The sequence below is a fragment of the Charadrius vociferus genome, unplaced genomic scaffold, assembly GCF_000708025.1.
Source record: "Charadrius vociferus isolate BGI_N301 unplaced genomic scaffold, ASM70802v2 scaffold32, whole genome shotgun sequence".
Lineage (NCBI taxonomy): Eukaryota > Metazoa > Chordata > Aves > Charadriiformes > Charadriidae > Charadrius > Charadrius vociferus.
In genome coordinates, this window is record NW_009647856.1 from 10,702,510 (window position 1) to 10,725,889 (window position 23,380).

The 23,380-nt window shown below is 46.2% G+C and overlaps 1 protein-coding gene across 1 annotated transcript in view; it reads right to left on the reverse strand.

Annotated features, from left to right (window-relative positions):
• Positions 1-23,380, reverse strand: part of PLXNA4 (plexin A4) — a 443,814-nt gene that overhangs the window by 40,346 nt on the left and 380,088 nt on the right. Inside the window, exons 14-21 of the mRNA XM_009882970.1 lie at positions 22,640-22,776; positions 20,844-21,011; positions 14,046-14,139; positions 12,491-12,730; positions 11,522-11,668; positions 5,989-6,223; positions 5,431-5,573; positions 2,184-2,452 (exon numbers count right to left, since the gene is read on the reverse strand). Coding sequence (XP_009881272.1) covers positions 2,184-2,452; positions 5,431-5,573; positions 5,989-6,223; positions 11,522-11,668; positions 12,491-12,730; positions 14,046-14,139; positions 20,844-21,011; positions 22,640-22,776 — 1,433 coding nt within the window. The remainder of the gene's footprint in view (positions 1-2,183; positions 2,453-5,430; positions 5,574-5,988; positions 6,224-11,521; positions 11,669-12,490; positions 12,731-14,045; positions 14,140-20,843; positions 21,012-22,639; positions 22,777-23,380) is intronic.

A 23,380-nucleotide genomic window follows, 5' to 3' on the forward strand; every position in this document is an offset into this window, starting at 1 on the left:
TAGGGAATGTCACCCAGAAGACTGCTCTTTCCAATGCTCCCCGGTGTGACACTGGGACCCATCTTGGGCAACCTCATCTAGTGGGAGGTGTCCCCGTCTATGGCAGAGGGGTTGGAACTCGATCTTCAAGGTCCTTTCCAACCTAAACCATTCTATGATTCTATGATCACATGGTGCAAACATAGCATGACCATGAGAAAAAAGAACTGAAATCCCGTTGTATTGTTGCTCTCTGCCCTGACAACTTTGACCTCTTTGTGGCTGTAGATGTCATGCGGGATCCCACTGGACAGTGAGGTGGGAAAATCATTCCGGCCAGCTCCTTCCTCTCGTCAAATACCCCCAAAACCAACACTGCAGAAGGGTGTTGGAAGATCTCTTTCCATGCACAGAGTCACAAGGACAGAGGGGAGGCATCAAGTTGTATCCAACTGCTCCAAATAATTGTCTGGGGACCTCACACGAACATCTGAATCCCAAGGCACCGAGCTATTTGCTTGTTCATCAGTAGACTCTCTTCTGGTGTTGCCTAGTACAGGACCTCCATTTCAGAGCGCACACCACACCTCTGACTTCTTATGTTTTCAGAGCTTGGAACAGTGGAGGTGCCTTCTTCGTGCACTGGTTCTCCTTCTAAAGGCCACATTTCATTTCCAACAAAGACAGCTAGACTTAGAAAATTCTGGAAGAAGGAGAAAGAGGGAAGATGGGATACTCAGGACAAGACAGGAATGAACAACCAGGGAAGATAAAGAGATTGAGAAAGGGGAAACAAAAGGAAAAAATGAAGGGAGGAGATGGTTGGAGAGATGCAGTGCCATCCAGCATCAGAGGAGAAGCACAGAGAGGAGGCCTGGGGACAGCTGGAGGGAGGTCACCAGTCAGGCTGTAGGGCTGGAATCACATCATGGAGTCAACTGACACCAAAGCAAAGTCCAGTCTCTGCCCCTGGCATTGCTGCCCTGAATAACGGAAGTGCCTTCTGCTCCCTTTTTTTTTTTGCTGGTTCTCCATAGTGGGCTGTGTGCCAGATGAAGAGCCCCCCAGCAGGCACCACAGGCCTCTTCCCTGCTCAAGTCATCCATCGTAATCAGCTGAGGGCTCCTCAAAGTTGGCTCCGAGCAGTGGCAAAGGCCATTCATCTCCAGAAGACTCCTCCTTATTTTACTTAGGGTCCTTGAATCAGAAGGGTGGGTTTGGTCTGGGAAAAGGAGATGAATGTGATCCTAGAGGGAGAAGAGACAGCATTTCCCTAAGCAGGGAAAGCACATTAATTCCAGAGCAGTAGGTTTCTAATTCAAGGGTTCCCACACAATCCGGTGATTAGATCTTAGACCTGGCCAAGAAGCACCAACACAAACTTGAGCTTTGTAGGAAACCAGTTCTGTTGTCCTGCTCAGCTCTGTTACTGGATTCAACAAGCTCCCAGCCCTGTTGCTCAGGGATAGAAAGAAGATCCCACAGTACAGCTGAAGAAGACTCTCCATGTGTCTATAGTTAACTCATGAACAAGAAACACAGCAGGGCAGTCCACGTCCCAGGCAGCAGAAGGCAACAGCTGACTTACTCACCAAGGATATAACACAGTGATATACTTATAGGTCTTACACAATGAAATTGGAGTTTTCAGGTTAAAAGGAAACATGAGTATAAATGGACATCTTAAGCACAAAGAGTCCAAAATAAGGATTAGGAGGCATGGGCTCTTACTGCCCTTAAGAAGTTTTCTGGAAGACCCATATTAAAATCTAGAGGTAGTTCAGTTCTATAACTTGTAATCGTTGACTACTTTTTGGTCAGGGAGGAGATGGAGCAAGATCTACAGACACACTTGCTGAAAGGGAAGCAAATGCAGAGATGGTGCTGGGGGGAAAAGAAGAGTCCTCTAAGAGAAGGAATACTCCTCCAGGCAGTCTTAAATGAGCAGGAAACCAGAAAGGGAGAGAGATTTTGTCTTCATTCAGCCCTACTTGCCTTATTCACCCCTCTCTGCAAACAGCTTCGTGCCAGTCCTATGGGGTAACATGAGCTGTGGCTGCATACCATCCTGATTTCACACCCCGCTGCACAAACAAAAATAACGCAAATTTTCCCCTTTCCTCCCAAGATGACTAGCATGCTTGTGTTAGACAGTGGGGCACAGGCTGCCCAGCCCAGTTCACTCCAGCCCCAGACGTCCTTACCTCCGGAGCAGCAGCTTGGGGTGGTTCTTGCTCTCCAGATTTTTGTCTATGAGGTCAGCCAAGAGCTGCTTGAGGACATCAGTAGCGTACTCCAGCTTGCTCTGCAGCACCGTCATGATCAGCGAGGCCACATTACCACGGTCCCGCATGGAGAAGCTGCGCTGGGACTCCAGTGTGCGGATGAAGGACAGCAGGAAAACCTTGTTGTTGATGAGCTGGGCAAAGAGCTTCAGGCCTTTCTCCACCCGCTCCTGCCTATAGCCAGGGACCTGCACAAGAAGAAAGGAAGTTTATGCCTTTCAGTCACTGTCCACTGTGAGACCTCTCCCAAATGGGTCACACACCCTTTGCTACCTCTCTGCCCTCATCCCTCCAGCTCCTCCAACTATACACTTTGACATCAAGCAGAAGTTCATTCTGAGACAGGGAAAAGCAAAAAGTTTCTTCAAACAGCAGAGACAATTAAAAATAACTTTTTAAAGTCTTGCACCTAGCAGCCAGGTGAGTCCTTCCTTCTGCTTCACAGGGCAGTCCTGTCAAAAGGAAGAGTCCATAGATCATCTAATGATTAGGAAGCCTGAGAGACTTCCTAGCCATAGCCAGATGATTGTTTTCCAGCCCTATATTTCCCTTCCCGAACAGCTCATCAAGAAGAGATTGCAAGTGCCCAGATGTGGTACCATACCATGTTGTATTTTTACTGTTGTCAGACTGAAATCTCACTCTATCTCCACCTAGCAACTCTTTTTCATCCTCATGAGAAACTTGCTTACCGAGATTTAGAGTTCAGCTTTAAGGAGCGCCAAAAGGCAGCAAGAAAGTGAATGGGGGAGAGAGCCTGGGGGTCAGGTTTTGAGCAGCTGAAGAGATGCAGTGAGGCAGTAGCTGAGATGATGAGCATGCAGTGAGGCCTTGGTTTGAAAAACTAGGTAGATGAAGGTGTGAGAGGACATCCTGAATTGGGACTTGTGTTGAAGGTCCCAGTGCAGTAGGACCCCTGGGCTTGCAAGGTAAGATGGTTTGGAGACAATGAGGTTGATAAGCCTCAACATATTTCTCAGCTGTGAGAGGCTGGTGAACTAGTTTTTATATACAACAATTTAGGACCTCGACTCTGGACCCTGGACTCCACAGATTGCAGTGGGCTTTATCCTTTCCCATCTCTAGACAAAAATGGAGCCTAACTAGAGAACCCCAAACTCATCCCTTCATGTTGCTGAAGCTGTTCCAGCCCTTGAAAAAGCTTTCATGGAAGCTGGAGGGTCTCAACACAGAGCAATACATGTCACTGAGGCAGTATGTATTAATAACCAACCAGATTTGGCACTTTAATCCAAAATAAGTTGGCATGCTTAAACAACCAAGTAATGCAAGACCCTTTAAAGAGTCATTACTTTCTCATTCTGGAAATTAGAGCTCTTAACTCTTTTTGCATACAGCAAATAAATTACTTAGTAAATAGCTTGAGACAACCAACCAACCAACCACTGCCACCCATCCCGCCAATAATTATTTTTAACTCACTTGCTTGAACATTTAATATTGTCTATCCCCAGGTTATTATGGAGAATTAAAAAAAATAACTAGAAAAGTATTTTGTACTGCATCTGGAAGCAGTTAATTAGCAAATGAACTGGAAATAAGTAAGACCTGCTCACTGCAGGATCTATGCTGGGGTCCTTTCCAATAAATAACAACTCCTTCTAGGTGCTACGGAAAAGGGAGCAGGATAGGAACTGCCTTCCCTGATATGTTGGTAGCCAAATATGTTGACACTGAAAGAGCTGTTGAAGCTTTACAGAGGATTAAGGGGGAAAAAAAAAAAAAAAGATGAATGAAATGAAAAGTAGAAGAGATCAAAGGTGGCAGATTGAAACATTATCTCTGCATCTCTCTGTATGTATCTGCATACGGGAGCATCCATGCTAAAACCTCTATAGGGGTCAGACGGTGGTCTGTGGTCAGCTGGCTGAGGTTAATAAATATAGCAATTGAAATTAGCTGTGGGTATGATGAAAGTGTTTGTGTGTGTGTATACATATGTGAGAAAGAGATTTATCACCCCTCGTCACTTGTGCTCATTTGTGGAAGTTGCTGAGCTACTCTTCCTGAGGGAAAGCATCTCAAGGCCACACTACTTGCACCCCAAAGGCAAATATCTACAGTAGTCAATGTGTAACTCGGCTTCCTACCCATTCCCACAAGCTCTTGTTGCTGACATATCATAGTTTTTTAATGGTTCTTTCCATATACTTTGATGAATTTTGGCTGTCCTGAAGGGAAGGAGCAAAGATGAGCAGGCACCTCTGATTACACAGCCAGCCAAGCATGGTATTGACTGCGCCAGCTCCTGTTCCTCCTCTCTGCCAGCTAACCCCAGTCTTGGCCTCCAGCAATCTCACCAGCCCATGCCAGAGCCTCTCTGAAGCTGAGAGCTTGCCAAAGACTTAGCAGAGAGTTCAGCCAATGACCTCCCTGGCCTTGGCCATGGTGTATCCCCTGCTTCTCTGGTCCAGGTACCCCTAGAGCAGAACCTGTCCATCTGCCAAAGCCTGAAGCAGTTTTGCAGCATGGGCAGACCTCACCCGGGGTCCTGTCAAACTCGTTGTCGCCAGTGAGGTAATGCAGGCTGTATGTAGACATCAACAGTGCTGGGGTCTTGCCGCTCTCTCACCGCTGCAGTCCAGAGAGCTGGGGTGGAGGAGGCAGGTGTGGGCAGGGTATAGGTGGACTGATGCTATGGTTTTCTGGTCTCACTGCAAACCACAGAGCGCCGCAAAGGTGGACCTCCTTCAGTGACTCCGTGTTATTTCTATAGATGTTACCCGGAAAAAAGGCTTCTCGGTAGCGTCAGTGTCATGCAAAGCTATAGTGACTAGCGATGCTGCTCTGCCACGTGACTTTTTTTTTTTTCCTGGTCCTGCACAGCAGTAACTAATAAATCCAGTCTAAAAAACAAATCCCAGCAGGATGAAAACCAAGGAAGAGCTTACTTAATACAGTAGACCTAATGCACACATATCTATGATACTCTTCCAAATAGATGAGTGATCAAACAGAATTTAACATCTAAGATAGCAGCAATCATCTTCCCCTTTCAACCTGGATTTTTAATGAGGTGCTGTTTCATCCCTGGTAGGACACAGCGTTGTAAGCCATCACATCCCCACCACGACACATGTCTTGCATTCAGGACAGAACATGGAGGCACGAGAGGAACCAGAAGCAGAAGATGTTGATATTTTACCTCCAGATCCCTCAGGACTGGATGATCTTCAATGCCAGGGAAAAGCACCCTCATGGTGTAAGTTCGGTAATCGAGGAAGGGGATCCCGGCTCCATCCAGATCGCTTGTCAGCTCATGGATATCTGTCTGTAGCTCTGCAAAGGCTGCCACAAAAAAGGAACAACTCATGTAGCAATGGCAGTCCAGACTTCCCCCAGTGTGATGGGAAAAGCTCTCAGACCCACATGCATGAGACTAAGGTATGAGTGGAGAAGCAATATGTGGAGAGGAAGAAGAAGGTGGACAAGAGCAGTCTCACCTTTCCTACAACACAGCCTTTCCCCAGGGCCACTTGCCAAGGCTCTCTCTGGACTGTGAGTTAGCAAATGCAGTTAGGACAGAGTGGACAAAGGCTGGACTTGGGGAATATAGGCCAAGTTAGAGTAGATCCAGGCTTGAGCCATTCCCACAGGGTCCAACCCCCTTTTTGCTTGTGATATTTTGGCCCAAAGCTTTTTGGCTGGAGCTCTCTCTTCTACCAACACAGACACAGTGTCAGCCTTCCTTCCTCATCCTTACCTTCTTTGCACTCTAGTGCCACCCTGGACTCCAGGTTGTCCATCTGCATCTGCAAACGCTTGAGGGTGAGGTCGCTTTCTCTAGATTTGCGCTTGTATGCAATCAACACAGCCACGATGAAGATGATGAGCAGGCCGCCGGCCACTGCAATGCTGACAATAGCTGGCAAGCTGAGAGGGCTGTCTGGAGAGATGTAGACCATTCCTGGAGAGAACTCCATCCCTCCTACACGAGCCTAGAGGGAAGACGGGAAAAAGTGGCACTGAAATTGCTGAATAAGCAGGAACACAGAGAATCTCCATCATCTCCCTGACTGAGGCTGAACGATGACTTCCCTTTGTCTCCTAAGTTAAACAGGGCATGAAGCACTTGGATAGACAACGGCTAAAAAAACTTGAAATGCCCTGTAGAAGCACCTCTGTTGACAGAGTGGCCATGAACCCAACCAACAAAAGACTTCTGGTGAGACAAATCTCATCAGTCCCAATATCCTGGCTATAGAGCAGTTCATTCTGGGTTTTCCGTTGCCTGTCCCAAACAGCTACATTGTGCTGGACTGCCCCGATGACACTTAGTCCCAAAATGCACACAGGACGCACAGCTCATGGTTATGGTCTGATGGGTCCTAACCTCAAAATGGGACAGGGGACATCTGACCCAGACAGCTAGCACAGCAGCAGTCAGGACAGTCAGAGTCACAATTTGCTTTTGAATCTTCAAGCAGAGAAAACTGTATTTGAAAGCCACTGGGATAGGGAAAAAATACCCCAAACACACAAAACCCACAGAGGTTGGCCAGTGCTCTTTACATTCCCTCTCCTAGCCACACATTGGCAGAGTGACTGCCGATGCTCACCAACATCCCGTTGGGGAGCTGAACACAGCTTTCTGCTCTCCATGTACTCCCAGAGGTTCCCAAGGCTGCTGCCAGCCACTGGGACAAGCTGCTGTGGGAGGACCTTACTTTTAACAGCCAGAAAGAAATCCTGCTGGAGGTACTGCTGAAAACCCAACAAAATGCGCTGCTGAAGTGAGTCTGTTAGGAGCCCTTTTTTACCACGTGAAAACCACTCCCAACAGTAATCCCACAGGGTACTACTTGCCCAAGGCTACTACAAGGTTATTCAAGGCCATTTGGAGAGGAGGATAAGTTTGAACGGCAGGGGGAAAAGCGTTGCTGGCTAGCTTGAGGTATAAAGAAGGGTCCTAGGACTGTGCTGTGGTAGGGGAACACTGGTTATAGATCACCACAAAGGAAGATGCCATGCAAAGAGCTTGAAGGATCGTGACACGGTGGTGAACCCCACCTGAGCTTCGTCACAGAGAGGGACAGTGGGCCTTGCACAAAGTGCAAGATCTTGGTGCCAGGCAGAAATGCAGTCAAGACCCCAGGGCTATGTGCTTCCCCCTCCCACTGCAACTGGGACCATTGCAGCACATAACTGAACCTTTTTCTTTCTCTTTTATATGAAGCTCTCCCTCACCTTCCCAGATCCCATAGCAGCTAGTGAAAATATCCCCCCACATCCCACCCTGGTGGCTAGCCTTGTCCTTCATCCCGCTGACTCTCAGTTAATCAATCTGTCTCCAGCTGGTTTGCGTACGCATTAATCCCAGGCCTCCCATGCCTCAGCTCAGGCACTTACTCAAGTTTCTTCTCTAGCTTGCAGGAGGAAGAAACTGGCCCAAGGAGGAAAGGTTGGAGCCAGCAGAAGAGACTATGGAGCAGAGAGTCATGAATTAATGGAAAGTTTACCAGTTGCTCTAGCTCCTCACCACCACAGCCCTTGCTGGGGATGTGAATATCTGTGACCCCACCATCTCCTAGAGATTATTCTGGCCCCAGTTACAACCTCTGAGAAGACATCTGTTTTGCTCTAGCACCAGCTGGAAGATGTTCCTCAGTGGGTCCTGGCCAAAGCCACATAAATGTTACCCTTATGTCTTGTACAGGACAAAAGCAAATGTCTGGAAACATTTAATTTCCATCCACAAGGTCCTCTCATGCCCTGAATACTCCTAAGCATTTTGGGATGGGCTCTAGAAAGTTAACAATGTCCACAATGATAAATGAAACCAAGTTAAGCTCATCTGACCAGGTAGGTAAAAAAGTTTCAAGGTGACCATTCCTGGAGCATGACATTGATGACTTTTAGAGCATCTTCAGTGGCCAAGGAACAATCCAGCACCCATGTAAGTTGAGGATGCAGCAGCAACTAGTCTTCCCATCTGTTCTAAGATACAAGGTCCAACTCATTTATAAAAGCCTGCAAAGGGCAGAGATTTGATATTGGTATGTGGTAAGCTCAACCGAGAAGACAGACTGCTAAACACACATGGTAATCTAAGCACTGAAAGCTATTGCCTTTTATCCTAGACCACTGTGCCAAATCCTTCCAGCAAAATTTGCTCACCAGTTTGCACAATTTCCCCCCTGTGACAGTGGATCAATAAATATTGATTTTATTTCATTTTCTGTTTCCGACAGTGGCCCTTTTCCCCCAAGCCTTGCAGTCAGATGAGTCCATTCAAGGAGATTCAGACTAGAATCAAACAGCCCCATCCCAACCCGCAGTTCAGGTCCGTCCTCAAAGCTCACAGCACAGCCCGTCTCCATGGGTGGGATTCCTCTTACCAAACGTTCGACATGCATATCTGAGTTAGACATTACAGCATGCTTTCAGAGTCAATACAGAGAAAAAACACTTTTAGAATGTGATTTATGTGAGCTGCTTTTGACACCTGCTTTGACATTAGGATGAGAAGTTTTATTCAGTGGAAGTTCCTATTTCTCTCCATTAACTATAAGGGGATCTAGTCTCCTAGAGGTAGGTGTCTAACATATTTAGCCCCAATGCATTCCTCTCTGAAGGCGGTTTCCCTCACTGGGAAGGTCTCACAGTCCCCGAATCAAACTACCATGATCTGAGGAAATCTATCTCTTGAAGAAGAAAGCCTGTGAGGCTCCGGTACTATTGTAAGCATTAAAAGAAAAACAAGCCAATATGAAGATACACCCCTACTTTATTTCTTGGGACACTAAGTGTTTCTCATGGAAGTTATTTATACCTTCCAGAAGACTGAACATGAGCCCTCCATACTGCCAAACAAGGGTTTGGCCACCTGTTAAGCCTGTTAATCATGAATTTGTTCTAAATGGCACTATGGTAGAGCCCAATTTTCTCCAGCTAAGTCTCAGCAGTCATCCGTAGCAGTTCAGGAGTTATTGTTGTGCAAAATTTTACCATCATAGTGTCTTTCCTAGTGCAAGTTTTCCCTGGCCAAATGTAAGTGTCTACCTCAGGATGAGATTAATTGTGCCCTGAACTTCAGTTGCTATATTTTGCCATCTCTCCATTCACTATACAGAGTCCAGTATGTCTTTCCATGTGTAAGTGCCTGCATTAGAGACCAGCAACCCTTCAAATGTTCTCTTCTTCCTCACTGCAGACCTTCCCCAACATAGTTACCCACGGATCTTCCTCATGCCCTTTTCTTTCCCTTGGAAAAGAGCTGGCCTCTGAGTTTTAGTCAATCTTTTTAACCATTGCTCAGGCCTTTTAGTTATTTTCTCTTTTCTCAAATATTTAACTCTGATCTGAACTAGATCAAAAAAAATTTTGACATCAATGTCTGTCATTGTGACTGTTCCTTCCCCCTTAGAAATAATCTCAGCGTTGCAATGGCTGATTCATTCCCATGGTCCCCTCTCAGATCTAGGCTACCTCACTTTGCAAGAAAGGGTTTGTTCAGCAATTTACTCAAGGTCACCCAGTAAATTGTTGGCAGAAACAGGAGGAGGACCTGGGAGAGCTACCTTTCAATTATCCTGATCATCAAAGTGACATCCACTTGAATCATGGGGATGCATTTTGTACCAAGAGAGCAACAGAGATGCTGTGCCATGTTGGAGGAGGCATTTCCCAGCCCAGCTGTCCCTCTGGTAAGTTCCAGATGCAAAGTCCATCCTTAAGCACTGGCGTCCATCGCAGGTGACCTTCTGCATTTGGTTCCCAGCCCAGACGCTGTCAAAGTGTTGCCTCAGTGTTGGCAGTTGAACGAGAAATCTGTAACTTTCCCCTAATACTGATGCTCATTAACAGGCTTCAACGCAATCATCTTCCCATGATTCCAGCAGCATCTCTTGTTTGATCAGCATCCTCAAAAAGGGATTATTTTTTTCTCCGTGGCTTCACTTAAGCTGTCCCAGGCTGCAGGAACAGGGGAGTCTTCCCAATTAGTAAGACCTGACCAGATGTTCATCCTCCCTGATCCCCAGGGGTTGATTATTGCTCACCTGACTTTGAGTTTTCTCTCTCTAGGATTGCCTTTGTCCATCTCTGACTAACCATATGTTTAATTATATTCATGAAAATGACAGGGAACATATATTGCCTTGTTCAAAAGCTTTGGTATTCACACAGAGAAAATCTCTCACTTCATTATTGCTCCTCTTGGAGTGTCTTAATGTGCTTTACAGTGAATCAAGAGCCACGGTATATTTGCATGGCTTAAAAGGATTATTACCTCGATTTTCCAGATGACAAACTTTGGCACAGAGAAGTTAAGTAGCCAGTATGAGGTCTCCCAGCAGCAGTCACAAATGAGACCCAAAATGGTCACCACAAACTCTCTATTTTCTAAAAGTCCCCAGAAAACTCTCTTTTTATAGAGCCATGCAGTGTGTCTCCATCAACCTCTATGAGTCTTACTGCACTGAAATAAATGTGTGACATATACAGCTTTGGGAGGACAACAGTGAGGTGGAAGAAAGTTGGTCACAAGGACTGAGAAACATCGATCATCTCTATGTCTAATGTCAGTGGTTGTGTTTCCACCCACAGCTCGGTACAACTCAGATGGGTTTGCTGATGTGCTGTTTATCAAGCAACGACATCAAGGAATGCAAATTACTGAGAGGAAAGTAAAGGAGGAGTGAATAAATCAGTGGTGAGAGGAGATGTTACATCCCTCTGATGTAATCACTAGGTTCATTTTTCGCAGGTTCCAGGAAGAATATACAGGAGTATACTAAGTTGTAGAGATGTCAAAACCTCAAAGTCTAGTCACACTAGAGTCTATATCCTGCTTTTTTTTTTATTTTATTTTTTTGTCCTACATAAAGGTAAATTTTAGCCATCAGTTACGATGTTTGCAATTTCTGGGGACTGTGCTGAATGTAACAAAGTATGCCATGTAAGGAACATGTTACGTGTATGAACTCACACGAGCAACCAGGGTTCATAAAGTCTGTACAAAAAAAAGAAGAGAGGGAAACTTTCCTAAAGGGTTTTGATGATGAAAGGTTTCTCAAAGTCCATAAATCCATAAAGATCTCCAGATTGCACTTCTACTTCTCCATGTTACTCTTGATGGGGACATTATATCAAGAAGGGTCCCTGATGTTTATGGGCTCTATGGAAGGCAAATGGCGATGCAAACTCCTGGTAGATCTCCACCAGCTCTTCAGCACTGGTGTGCCCTTCCAACCCACCCAGGGAGGAAAGGCTGATGAGGTTCAAGCACCACTTACCATCACCTTGTGCCGTCCAATGAGGTTTGGGGACTCGCACAGTAGCTGCACGTCTGATACGGTCACTGCACAGGGCTTCTCACCAACCAAAACGGTGTAGTTCAGCTTGGCATTCCCTCCTGCCACTGGTGGGATCAGGTTCTTGCCCTGGATAGAACGGAATACCACCCCCCCGCAAAAAAAAGAAAAAATTCAGGAAAGAGTTTGCCTTCCACCTCTTGTTTGTTCCTATGACACAGGTGTTAACATTGCACTTGACATTTGTGGTTCACCATTCGCTAATACAGAGAGGAAAAGCCAATTTAGAAAGTCAGGCAGAGGACAGCATGGATGGCTACAGGCTGTCATCAGTCAAAACAGCCTGTCCTGCTCCTCTCTGGAACTAAAGTAGAAATGTTGAATGTAAGTCTTGCACAAACACGCCTTCAACAAAACATATTCAGGCAAGTAAACCAGACAAACATGCAATAAGGTATTCTGCAAATCATTTCTTTGCACATGGACCACATATGAGTGCTGATATAGAAATGTTCGATCATAAAATTACTTCTCTGTATTGCTATTCAGAATACAGAAACACGAAGGACTGGTGTAGGATTTAACCAGGGGTGAGAGGAAGGTCTTGAAAAACCAAGAAGTAAACTTGGCTATCTAATTGCAAGCCCTGTTGCAGTGGTAGAAAATGTTCTTCTCTGGAGAGCAAAAGTGGGTACAAATTTATGCCGTACACAGGTAGCTGCAACATGAGTTTATATTTTTTAGCTATGGGTATTGGCAGATGCTGAGCAGTGATTCATGTCTGCAGATGTTGACTCTGATATGATGTGATATCATACGTGCAATGAGTGAAGGAAATTTCTGGGATGCAATTCAGATGCCACTGTGATTCGTGGGGTGCTGGCAGACACAGTGAGGCAATATGCAGCGTGTGTTTGCCCTTCCTCATCCAGGCCTTGGTCCCCATCTCACCTTCAGTATGATGGGACTTCCTGGCTTCAGCTCCAGGATCCCTGAGGGATTGAAAACCTCAAAGATTGGGTTTGGGTAGTAGGTGAAGTTGGTTTTGTTGAGGATCAGCAGAGACTGCACGTTATCAAGAATGAAACCAAACTCCTCTGGACGCTCGGCAAGCTCAGACTGGTGATTGGGGTCAACAGCCAGTGCTGGAGCCTGGCAGGTCATCTCTGTGCTGTTCTGCACCTCGCAGTTCTGGAGAAAGAAACCCAACACAAAGAGTTTATGGAAAATACCCCCAGCAGATATCTCCCAGTGAAATGCTAGCCTGCCTACTGCTGGAGGACAGGGAGGAGCAGACCTCTTTGGTTATCATGAGACAGACTGGTGTTCCACTGCTTCAAAACATACCCCATACTCATCACGCAATCAAAGCTGGGAAGGGCTTACGAAAGCTTTGCTGGGGCAGGTGTGTGGAGCAGTTTGCACTGCAATTGAGCCTCTTGTGAGAAGTGTCAAAATTGCTTTGGATTTGGGTTTATGAAGGGAGATATTAGTTCATGGCAGAGCTGGGATAAGACCAAAATTTAGGTGTCTCAATCTGCAAACTGCAGATGCCAATGAATCCTGCATTTTCCTGCATTTTCTTTTTGGACCTATCACAGTTTCACCATTGTTCATGTGCCAGTAGAGAATTTTAATGTCCGCAAAGTGCTTTGAGAGCCTTGGGTGGAAAGCCCATGAATTAATCCTAAAACTTAAGAAATGTAGAGAATCTGAACTTTCTGCCCCCACAACAATTAGTAACTCTGTATTTTTTACTTTTGGAGCTGCTTCTTCTGGAATGCTCCCAGGAAGTGCCCATACACAGCCAACACCTTTTCAGATGCTGTTGCATAGCTCCATCCTCCAACCTACTATATGTACCAGCAGGTGCTGCCTGCTCCTGAGTCTCCTAACTGGTAGTGCTAAACTCACATCTTTTACAACTCTATCTGGAGCTGCTCAACAGCTATAGATAATTGGCTCCTTCCAAGTGAATTGTCCTCCCAGAGCCTGCTAAGGCTCTGGTGGCCTTCACAGAGATGCTTCTGATTCCTCGGCGGTCACTGAGAGTTGAATTAGAATGTAAATCTAGCAGGTTAAACCTGGACAGGCTTTTGCAGGATCAGTCCAGGGAGTTGACACAGTGGTATCAAAAAGTATTATTCACAGTCCCTTCTGATCCCACCACACTCAGCTAATAACCTGAATTTGGGTCTACTTATGCACAGGCATGGCTGATAAATAATACAGGTTACACATGGGCCAAGAGAGAGGACAGGTATCCTTGAGCCAACAGAAGAAACAGTCTCAGCAGAGACCAAGATCTGAATGACCCTTCATGAACCCCTCTGTTCCCTCTTTGGTCCAGTGCTGCTTCATGAAAAGAGGATGGGGTAATCTTTCTGAAAATAAGTCATGGCCTCTATTACTCCATGCAATAGGAGATTTCAACCTCCAGACCTGTTAGCCAGACCCTGTCACCACCTTGGACATGTCCCCTTCCCAGCTCAGCAAGAATACTCACATTGATGTGTTCCTTTCCACCATGCTTTGCCCGGATCTGAGGGTTTTGGATGAGGTCTAGGTGAGTTCCCCACACTGCGATGGGTGTGTTGCCACTAGAGAAGAAGAAATGGAAGAAAAGCATGAACCCAGCTAATAGATATCAGGACCGATTGCACCAGCAATGGGTGATCTGCATTCCTAAATGTTGATTGCAAGGTGTTTGACCCCATCTCATAGTACCATAGGAAGGGAAGGAAAAACAAAACAAAGCAAATAATTATTCATTCATTCATAAGGGAAAAAATAAGTAAAAACACATGCTTTCTAACACTGTCACATCAGGCAGCAGCTGGGTGTTTTTCATTATTAGCATTCAGCAATCACAAGCTTCGGTAATGAGAAGAGTGGGAAATTTAACAGGGGCTCTTCAGAATGGTCCTCAGACTATATCTCCTACATCACTTAAGGAAGGGAGCCCAAAAAACCTTCATAGATATTGGCCTGTGCAAGCAGCTCTTGAGGATTCAGCGTTACTTTCATTGAGGGCTGTAGTCCCATCTCACACGTTAAACCTGCTATAAAAACATCACCCTGAATAAGGAAATGTCACCTCAGTGAACACACTTCAGCACTGCTGGGGAACCCGGTCCTGCAGCATCTGGAAGAAACAGAGCCAAAGTCTTCAGCCTTGGTGTGCATAAGGCATTTGTTTGGTTTCCCTTTGGTGACACAGGCAGATAAGCTCTGCCTTGTGTGTTAGATCCAACACATGACAGAACAGAGATTTCCAGTCACTGTGTCCCTTTGCTCAGACAAGGACTGGTTTCCTGAGAAAGCTGTTTCATGCAAGCCACATCCCTGCATCCAGTAGATTTTCTTGGTTTTATAACATCTCTCTCATCCCAGCTTAAGACAGGGAGATGTAGATGGAACCCTTCTCATTCACTGCAATAACTATCATAGAATCCTAGAATGGTTTAGGTTGGAAGGGACCTTAAACCTCACACAATTCCAAACCCCCTGCACCATACGCAGGCACACCTCCCACTAGACCAGGTTCCCCAAAGCCCCATCCAGCCTGGCCTTGAAAACCTCCAGGGATGAGTCATCTACAACTTCTCTGTGCAACCTGTTCCAGTGCCTCACCACCCTCATAGCAAAAAATTTCTTCCTGATCTCTAATCTAAATCTCCCCTCTTTCAGTTTAAAGCCATAACCTCTCGTCCTATTGCTCCACTTCCTGATCAAGCGTCCCTCTCCGTCTTTCCTGCAGGCCCATTTAGGGCCTGGAAGGGGCTATAAGGTCTCCCCAGAGCCTTCTCTTCTCCAGGCTGAACGACCCCAACTCTCAGCTTTTTGTCACAGCAGAGGTGCTTCGGCCTCTGATCATCTTCATGGCCTCCTCTGGACACGCTCCAGCAGGTCCATGTCCTTCTTATGTTGGGGGCTCCAGAGCTGGACGCAGTACTCCAGGTGGGGCCTCCCGAGAGTGGAGCAGAGGAGCAGAAGGAAACAGCTTTCAGAAACACCCTTCTTTCCTTTCCCTTGCCTCTTCCAGCTGCAGCCAGCACTGCTGTTTGTGGGACTTTGGGGAGCGGAGGGAGGAAGGAAACTGCAAAGGAGTGTTCCAAGGCTTCAGTAGAAGCTGATGCATGGGTTGGCTTTGAAGGCTGCGTTAAGGGAAAAGGTTCACCATAGGCAGCTTTAGCCATCCCAAATTGAAACATCATTGCTCTAGTAGGGTGAGCTCTCCCTTTGCAGCACCGTGGTGGAGCCAACGTGATGCAAGGCCTGAAGGGGGAAGAGTTATCTGAGAAAACAAAAAAAATCTTCAGCTGTCCAGGCTCACACAGCCAGGGCAGGATGAGGAAATGTCATCAACAGACAGCCCCATCTCTGAGGGTTTCCCAGGGTGAGGAGTGCTCTCATCCGTTTCAGCACCTGCCTCCGTAACTCCCCTTGGAAACTGTCCATGATGCAGTTTATTTCCTGGAGTGCTCTGCTGAGAGTGGGAGACCATGAAGAAATCGATGGGATTGGGAAAAGAAAGCTCAGAATCTCTTTCCCGCCTCCAGGTAAACCTCACATACATGAAAGGTGAAACAAATGCATTATAAATGAGGCAACTCCAGAGAATAAACACTCTGTAAGGAAGAAGCCTGTATTGACCAACAAATCTTCTCCAGTTCTGACCTCTGTTTCCCATGTTCCTCATTTATCTTCCATTATTAATCAGATGGGGCAGGGAGGAATGAATGCAGATATACATCTCTTCTCAGTAGCGTTGCTACCAGGTCTCAGTAAGTTGGCCACAGCTAGCTGGGACTATGCTTCAGCCCCTTTAGTTACATCCACACTGATTAACCAAACATCCAGGACACCAGCTCAAAGACTGGCTGGTGGCCATCGATGCTGATAAGCTGTTAGCAGTACCCCAGGCAATGCCTGGTCACGGTTCAAGGGATAGCCAGAACCAGGGAGCACTCCCACCAAGCAGGATAGATGAAGCTAAACTGCTTTTGAAGGAGGAAAGATCATTTGTGGTATGGATGAGGGCTATGCATGCTCGCTGGCTTCAAGACTGAAGAATACACCTGAATTAAGTACTTACTTGTTTAAATGCAGCCTATGTGACCAAGAAGCCTGTAAATTTGAAGTCATGAGCCATGAGCTCTCCCAAAGAGCATTGTCACAACCATGTGACATTAGGAAGAAGTTTTTCACTTTAAGGGTGGTAAGGCACTGGACCAGGTTGCCCCGAGAGGTTGTTGAGGCCCCATCCCTGGAGGTGTTCAAGGCCAGGCTGGATGCGGCCTTGGGCGCCCTGGTCTGGCGGGAGGTGTCCCTGCCTATGGCAGGGGGGTTGGAACTGGATGATCTTCAAGGTCCTTTCCAACCCAAACCATTCTATGATTCTATGATTCTATGCCTTTTGGCAGGTGCTCCTGTGACACTTCTCTGAGAGGTTTCTTATGGTCTTTCATTGAAGCAATGCCTGTACAGACTGGTCCATGGTTAGGACAACACTTGTCCTTGAGTTTTGCAGAGTACATCAAGTTCTTGCTCACTGAAACCATCAGCTATGATGGGAAATTCCTAATGGGAAATTCTACAGGAAAAGTTCATTTTGCCATTTCCATAAAATCCTCTTTGATGGTTGAGCTCTCTTGAACACACATAGGGTCTCTTCTGAAGTCACACACCCTCTTAGAAGAGAGCTCCCCTTCCCTGCCTTACAGAAAAAATAACCTCTCCCCAAAATTCAGCTTCACATTAAGTATTCCTGATCTCATCCAGGGACCTCACTCATCAGAACCCAGAAGAGAAGTGTATAAACCAAGTTTTTCTGTTGCCACTGCCCTGGTGCTTCTGGATTTTTGGCTGTAGACCTTTATAATTTTTATTATTATTTATTACTATTATGAATCTCTGCTGATTCAAACTAGAAGGGCTTTTGTATCTTTGCTCAGCTGAAAGTTTTACGTGTTCCAGACATATCAAATGTGTGCACATACATACAGATATATGACTGTGTATATACATACATAAATCCTTTTATTTAATCAACCAAGTCTGTGCACACAGTTTTAAACCCACATGTTAAAAATTCTGTATTTGGTTTGGAAACCAAGCTTGCAGGCTCAGACCACAGTTATTTAGCACAGCCACAGCACCGGATCAGAGAGGGGCCTTTTCTCTGGGGAAAAAAAAAAAAGAAAAAAAAAAAAAAAAGCTCCAAAGCAGTTGTGTTTTCTGAAGGTACAAAATCACCCCAAACCCCTCTCTGGCTTGCAAATCAAGCAAATACGTTCGTTGCTTGCCTTTGCACAAAAACCACCATCCATTGCCTTTTGTGTCCGCAGGTGAATGAGTGGTCACAGCCACTTCTTGGCCCAGGTCAGATCAGAATCTGGAGATCTGCTGCCACTGCCCAGCAAAACACCAGAGGTGCCAAGACTATGAGCTTTCTTAATTTAACTCTTTATTGTTCCAAAAGCTCTGAGCATAATCTCAGATAATTGCTGGATGTAATTCAAATCAAACCCAGATCAAAAGTATTAATGGAGCCTCATAAAATTCTAGTTACCTGCCAGCCCAGAGTGACTCCCTTTTTCTTTTTTTTTTTTTTTTTTTTTTTTTTGGCTATGGGAGTACATTAGCAGTAATCTTTTCTTTATTGTCTTGGAAAATGGCACTTGAGAAGGTTTTAAGCCAGGCTCGGTACATTCATTTACTAATTTTGCAAAGCTGGTTTAGTAGTAATCATCTATCCCTCAAAACAGCTTAGCCCCACAGCCAGGAGTGATGAATCAGAGCAGCACAGTGGATTTGCTGTAATGAATCATACCGCATAACAAATATACTGAGGAACAGCCTTCTCAGCCCATCTCCAGATCCACGTGTTTAGATTAACTTATTTCTTCCTTGATTCTCAGGGCTGGAGTTGGCTGCACTTTTATCCGGCTCTCTGTGGAGGCCTTACTTTAAGGCTTGTCTCCATTATGACCTGCTGGACGGAGTTCCACAGCTAACAGTTATAGTGCTTAGAACTGTCCCTGATGCCCTGAACCGTAGTGATGATCCTGGATATTGCATCTTCTCTCTCTGTACTGTCCCCCAAGGTTATGCACCTTGGGAGGGATTCCAAAGTGCACAAGAATCACAAAATCCTGGGGTTGGAAGGGACCTTTGGAGCTCATCTAGTCCAACCCTCCTGACAAAGCAGGGTCACCTAGAGCAGGTTGGATGGGAACGCATCCAGGTGGGTTTTGAATATCTTCAGAGAAGGAGGATGAAAGTGGGTAGGTCTGTATAAAATTAGGCACCTGTTAATGATCAAGTGGATGTTTTCTGCTTTCAGAGACTCAGAAAACAGCAAAGGGTAGAGGTTGTACCTGGATGATGAGACCAGTAGAGTTCCAGTCATCCATCCTAGCAGCTACATACCCTGCAAGTAAGCTGGCACCCACTAAACAAGAGCCTCTTCTTAATTTCCTTTGTGCTGGGATGTGGGATGGGAGATCCAAGGCAGCAAGCAACGGGATGCAGAGTCTCCTCACCCCCAGGCTGGGCAAAGCTTTGCTAATACACCTGAAGCATCTCCTTGGCTGCTTCTTCATCTCTTGTGGGCAGCTTCAGCAGAGAAACCAAGGAGCAAACGGGCTCTGGAGAACTTCTCCTCTCACATTCCAGCCAGACCTGAGGCCAGGTGGAGGAAAGTCCCCGTGCTGCAACTTTCTTGGGGATAATAGGGGAATTCACTCTCCTTAGCTGTCAATCCTGCACCTTTTAACCAGCAGTGAACTCACTTTAATAAGAAAGGGAGTAAAGCGATTTCTCATTTCACTGATAACCTGAACTCTGACTGAAAATAAAAACCCCAAATGGAAAATCCAGACGCTAAAGCTTCGAGCCCAATGTGCAAAGATTCAATCCGGCTAAATCGGTAAATTCCCTCACGGTAATTAAAGGCACTAATTGATTTGTGAAAACATCTTCTGGATGGGAGCTGAACTGGGGGGATTTACAAGCCCTTCTCCTAATCCCCAGATACTCCAATCAGTCCGGTTTGACAGGGGAGCAGAGAGCTGCCGTGGATGAACGAGGGGAGACTAAGATTTCTTATTCTATATCTTTTCAAGGAAATACAAGTGCATTTAATGACCAATTTCTCTCTTCCCGAGGCCATTTTTGCAGGCTTCTGAGAGCATTTGGGTACCGCTTTGATGCCTTCCACAGCCAGGGCAAATGCTCCTCTCAGGCACCTTCATGTGAACCCTCTGAATTCACCAAAGCAGCGTCGATGGGGTGAAGAGAAAAAGGGATGCCTAACGAGGAGGAAGGCTGTTTGATAGGGCACGGACCAGGGCTGCCTTTGTGTTTCATCTCAGGACACAGCCCCGGGGCTTTAAGGCATGACAGCCAAACAAGCTGAATTATAGATGCTGGATCACCCTCCTGAATTATAGATGCTGGATCACACCACAGTCATGACAGCTTAGTCCTAAACCAGCAAGTCCATGAAGGCTGTGGAAAAGGTAGGAATTGCTGCTTTCAAACCCAAAGGGGATTCACTTCTCGAAGCACAGTTATGACATTTATGGCTGGGTTTAAGAGATCAATGACTGGTCCCTCTGCCATAAAAAGCCATGGACCCAGCCCAACAGGGCCTGAAAGACAGTCAGAAAGACCATAAGCACTAGGAATTGCAGATTTTAGGGATATAACTGTGTAGTTTAACCAGCTCCAGTGGTCTGTGGAATTATGCAGACAGGAAGGTTCCTGGGGCTGGAGATAAACCCTTGGCTGCAGCAAAGAGGGAGAAAGCTTCGACACTAGGTTGGAGACTCGCTGCATCTACTTTTGCAATTAAAACACGAAGGCTCCAAGGCAAGCTTCTGGTGAGCATTGGCAGCTGGATTTTGCTGCATTAAGCCAGGAAGCTTTGCTCTGCTAGTGAAGGTGGGGTACAGGATCCTTTAGGTTTGGACTACGCAGAGTTTGTTTGGAGAAAGAACCTTGCTCCCGCTCATCCCTCACTAGACCCTGTGGAAATTTTGCCCTGGGGTACCCATGAGCACAGGCACACGTTGAACATCCAAGGTGTTACAATGAATGCACTGTTGGCCTTTTACTCTTCCCAGGAGACCACCAGCCCTCGTGGTCTTGGGCTCTGGGAAGCAGCTCAGCACAAGTCTATTCCTTAGTGAACATAATGATTGGAAAGCACTTTTCTGCATCAAGGACCAATATGAACACACCAGAGCTGCATTAGAAAACCATGAGATGTGGTAGTGGGTGTCCATAGGATGTTTACCTGAAGATGCTCCACTCAGGCTCAATCCTCAGGATGGTCGGATCCTCTACGTATTCATACTGCAACTCCTGATGTATCTTGGCCTTGTCCACTCTCACAGACACCTTCACCTTCTCAAAGCCTTCATCTGAGGCAGTGGTGTTACAGACAATGTGCTTGGTGGATCTCCTGTCAGCAGAAGCAAATAAATATAAATCAGGTGCTACCAACAGAAAAAAAAAATGGTGCCAAAAGGAGCCCAGCTACTTAGTCTTATGTGCTGTGACCTTAATTTGTCTACTGTGAAGTGGTGAAACTCACTGCTACAGGAATATGCTGTGAATAGTGTGACACATTTATCTGAGGAAGTGAAATTGCCTTTTTACTAGTTTAAACAAAACCACAAGAGCCATTTTTTCTCAGGTCTCAGAGTGAGAACTGAGCCACAAGGGAAGTCCAAAACAGACTTCTCTCCGGAAGTATTTCTGTGTCATTAAATACTTGATGGATGTTTCCTTCCTGCCTGCTGACGTATGCAGCGGCAGCTCATAAAAAGGGGTGTTTGCACCTCAGCTTTCCAGCCTGGGATAATAAAGTTTATTTTGCATTAGGACTGTAAGCCTTGGTTGAGTGCAATTTGCGGCGTGCCTGGGACGTGTGCATGGGAGGTGCTAATGTAGCGGAAAGCATTTGATGATTATACTGAAAGAGTATTCTGCATAGAGCTTTCCTTTTGGGCAGGGGTCAAAACCAGCTCCAGGCCTGAATTTTGCAGTGGCCCTTATCTTCCATAAAGAGCCAAAAAGCCAGGCTCCAAACACCCTCAGCCTCATCTTATACCCATAGAAAGGATAAAGCAGGGTGCATCTTTCCCTTGCAGCATGGCGCTCGCCTTAACTGACTGCAACACCCTGGAAGATCACGCTCAACCCTCTTAAAACTCTCCAGTCTCTTCGGAAAACATCTCCAAGCAGCTGTGGTTTCCACTTAGCCTTTTAAATCACAAGCTGTGAATTCACCCTCCTGAATTATAGATGCTGGATCACACCACAGTCATGACAGGCAGCTAAACAGGTTCCCCACAGCCAGGAGAGGGAAGGGCATTGCCCCAAAACAGTGGTCCCAGGTTTCCAGTGAATAGGCCCTTCTTCTGCCAAGGACAGGCTGGGAGAAATGTGCCAACTTCATCTTCGGCCTCCACCAATACTGGCAGCAAAATGTGTTGCACTGGGGACTTTTGAGCTGCAGGAGCCCCTGGGAACGGGATTCAGGCTCATTCTCACAGGGATCAGGGAACATTCAGCAGGTAACACTGACATTAAGCCTCTCTGAACTGCAATTGAACAGGAGCCAACCCAGAGCTGAAATGCTGCAAATCATCCATTTCTTAGCACTACAGGACTGTTCTGGGATAAAAGGGAGGTGTTTTAATACTTAGAACCAATGTTGTCAGATTTTCTTTGTCGCCTCTGCTAAAGCAGGGACATGAAAATGAATCTTTTAAACAACGTACTCCAGAGCAAGTAGCATAGCATAGGACCGTGGAGAATTGTAGTGAAATTTGACAAGGGGCCATAGAAAAAAAGCACATCAAATACCAATCAAAACAATGAAATAAATCCTATTCTCCCACTCTAAAACATGCACACTAAGGTTGCGTATGGTGCAGAATGAAAAAGTCCCATTGCTGAATAGACCTGGCCACAGGCAAAAGAGGCACTTGAGGGACAGGGTGTCTGGGCTGCAGAAGTCTCTTGACTATAATTGCTCACATCTTTCAGACTTGGGCATGTACAGTAGGAAGGATTCATCCATACCTGTAGAAGAGGCAGGGCTGTCGCCCAAAGGTCACGATGACATTGCTGCCTGCATTGAGGTTGTTGCCCGTAATTGTCACCTGGGTACCACCCGACACTGGTCCCCGCTTCGGCTTGAGATCGGAGAGTGTCAGAGTCTGTGAAGGCAAAGGGTCATGTTGAAAACACAGCAGAGGAGTGGAGGTACCTTCCCTTTCTCTTTTTACTGCTGGAGAGAGGTAGACACCCCCAGGGGTTAATCACGTGTTAGCTCGACTTCAGAAGATGACCTTATCTTCTGGCCAATAGAGGAGCCTAGGATGACACCAGTCCTATCATACACATCTTGCTTGAATGCCAAGTTTGGTGGGATGAATTCAGACCTAACCCCAGTCTAGTCTCCTCACCCCTGCAAAATCTGGCCTGCCCTTGTACCCACTTAGAAAGACTCTGTTCTTCCAAAGTCAGTTCCACACCTGGATCAGCTGGAGTCGTGATCTCCCATCTCCACTGCTCATTTGGCACAACCCAAGTGTCTATTTGCTATCGTGCAACGCCACCTCTGCAAGATAACCCAGGTCTTGAACTAGCTCCAAACTGTGGAGCTCGCAAGTAGTGAAAATGATTGGATCTTGAAAAGATTACTCTAAACTGCTGATCTGACAAGGGAACAGGACCTGCTGTGCAGCTCCAGAGAGTTGCCTAAAAAAATCGCCCTGTGCTCATGGGCTTTTTCCCTGGGAAGGAGGAGAGCTGTGGTTC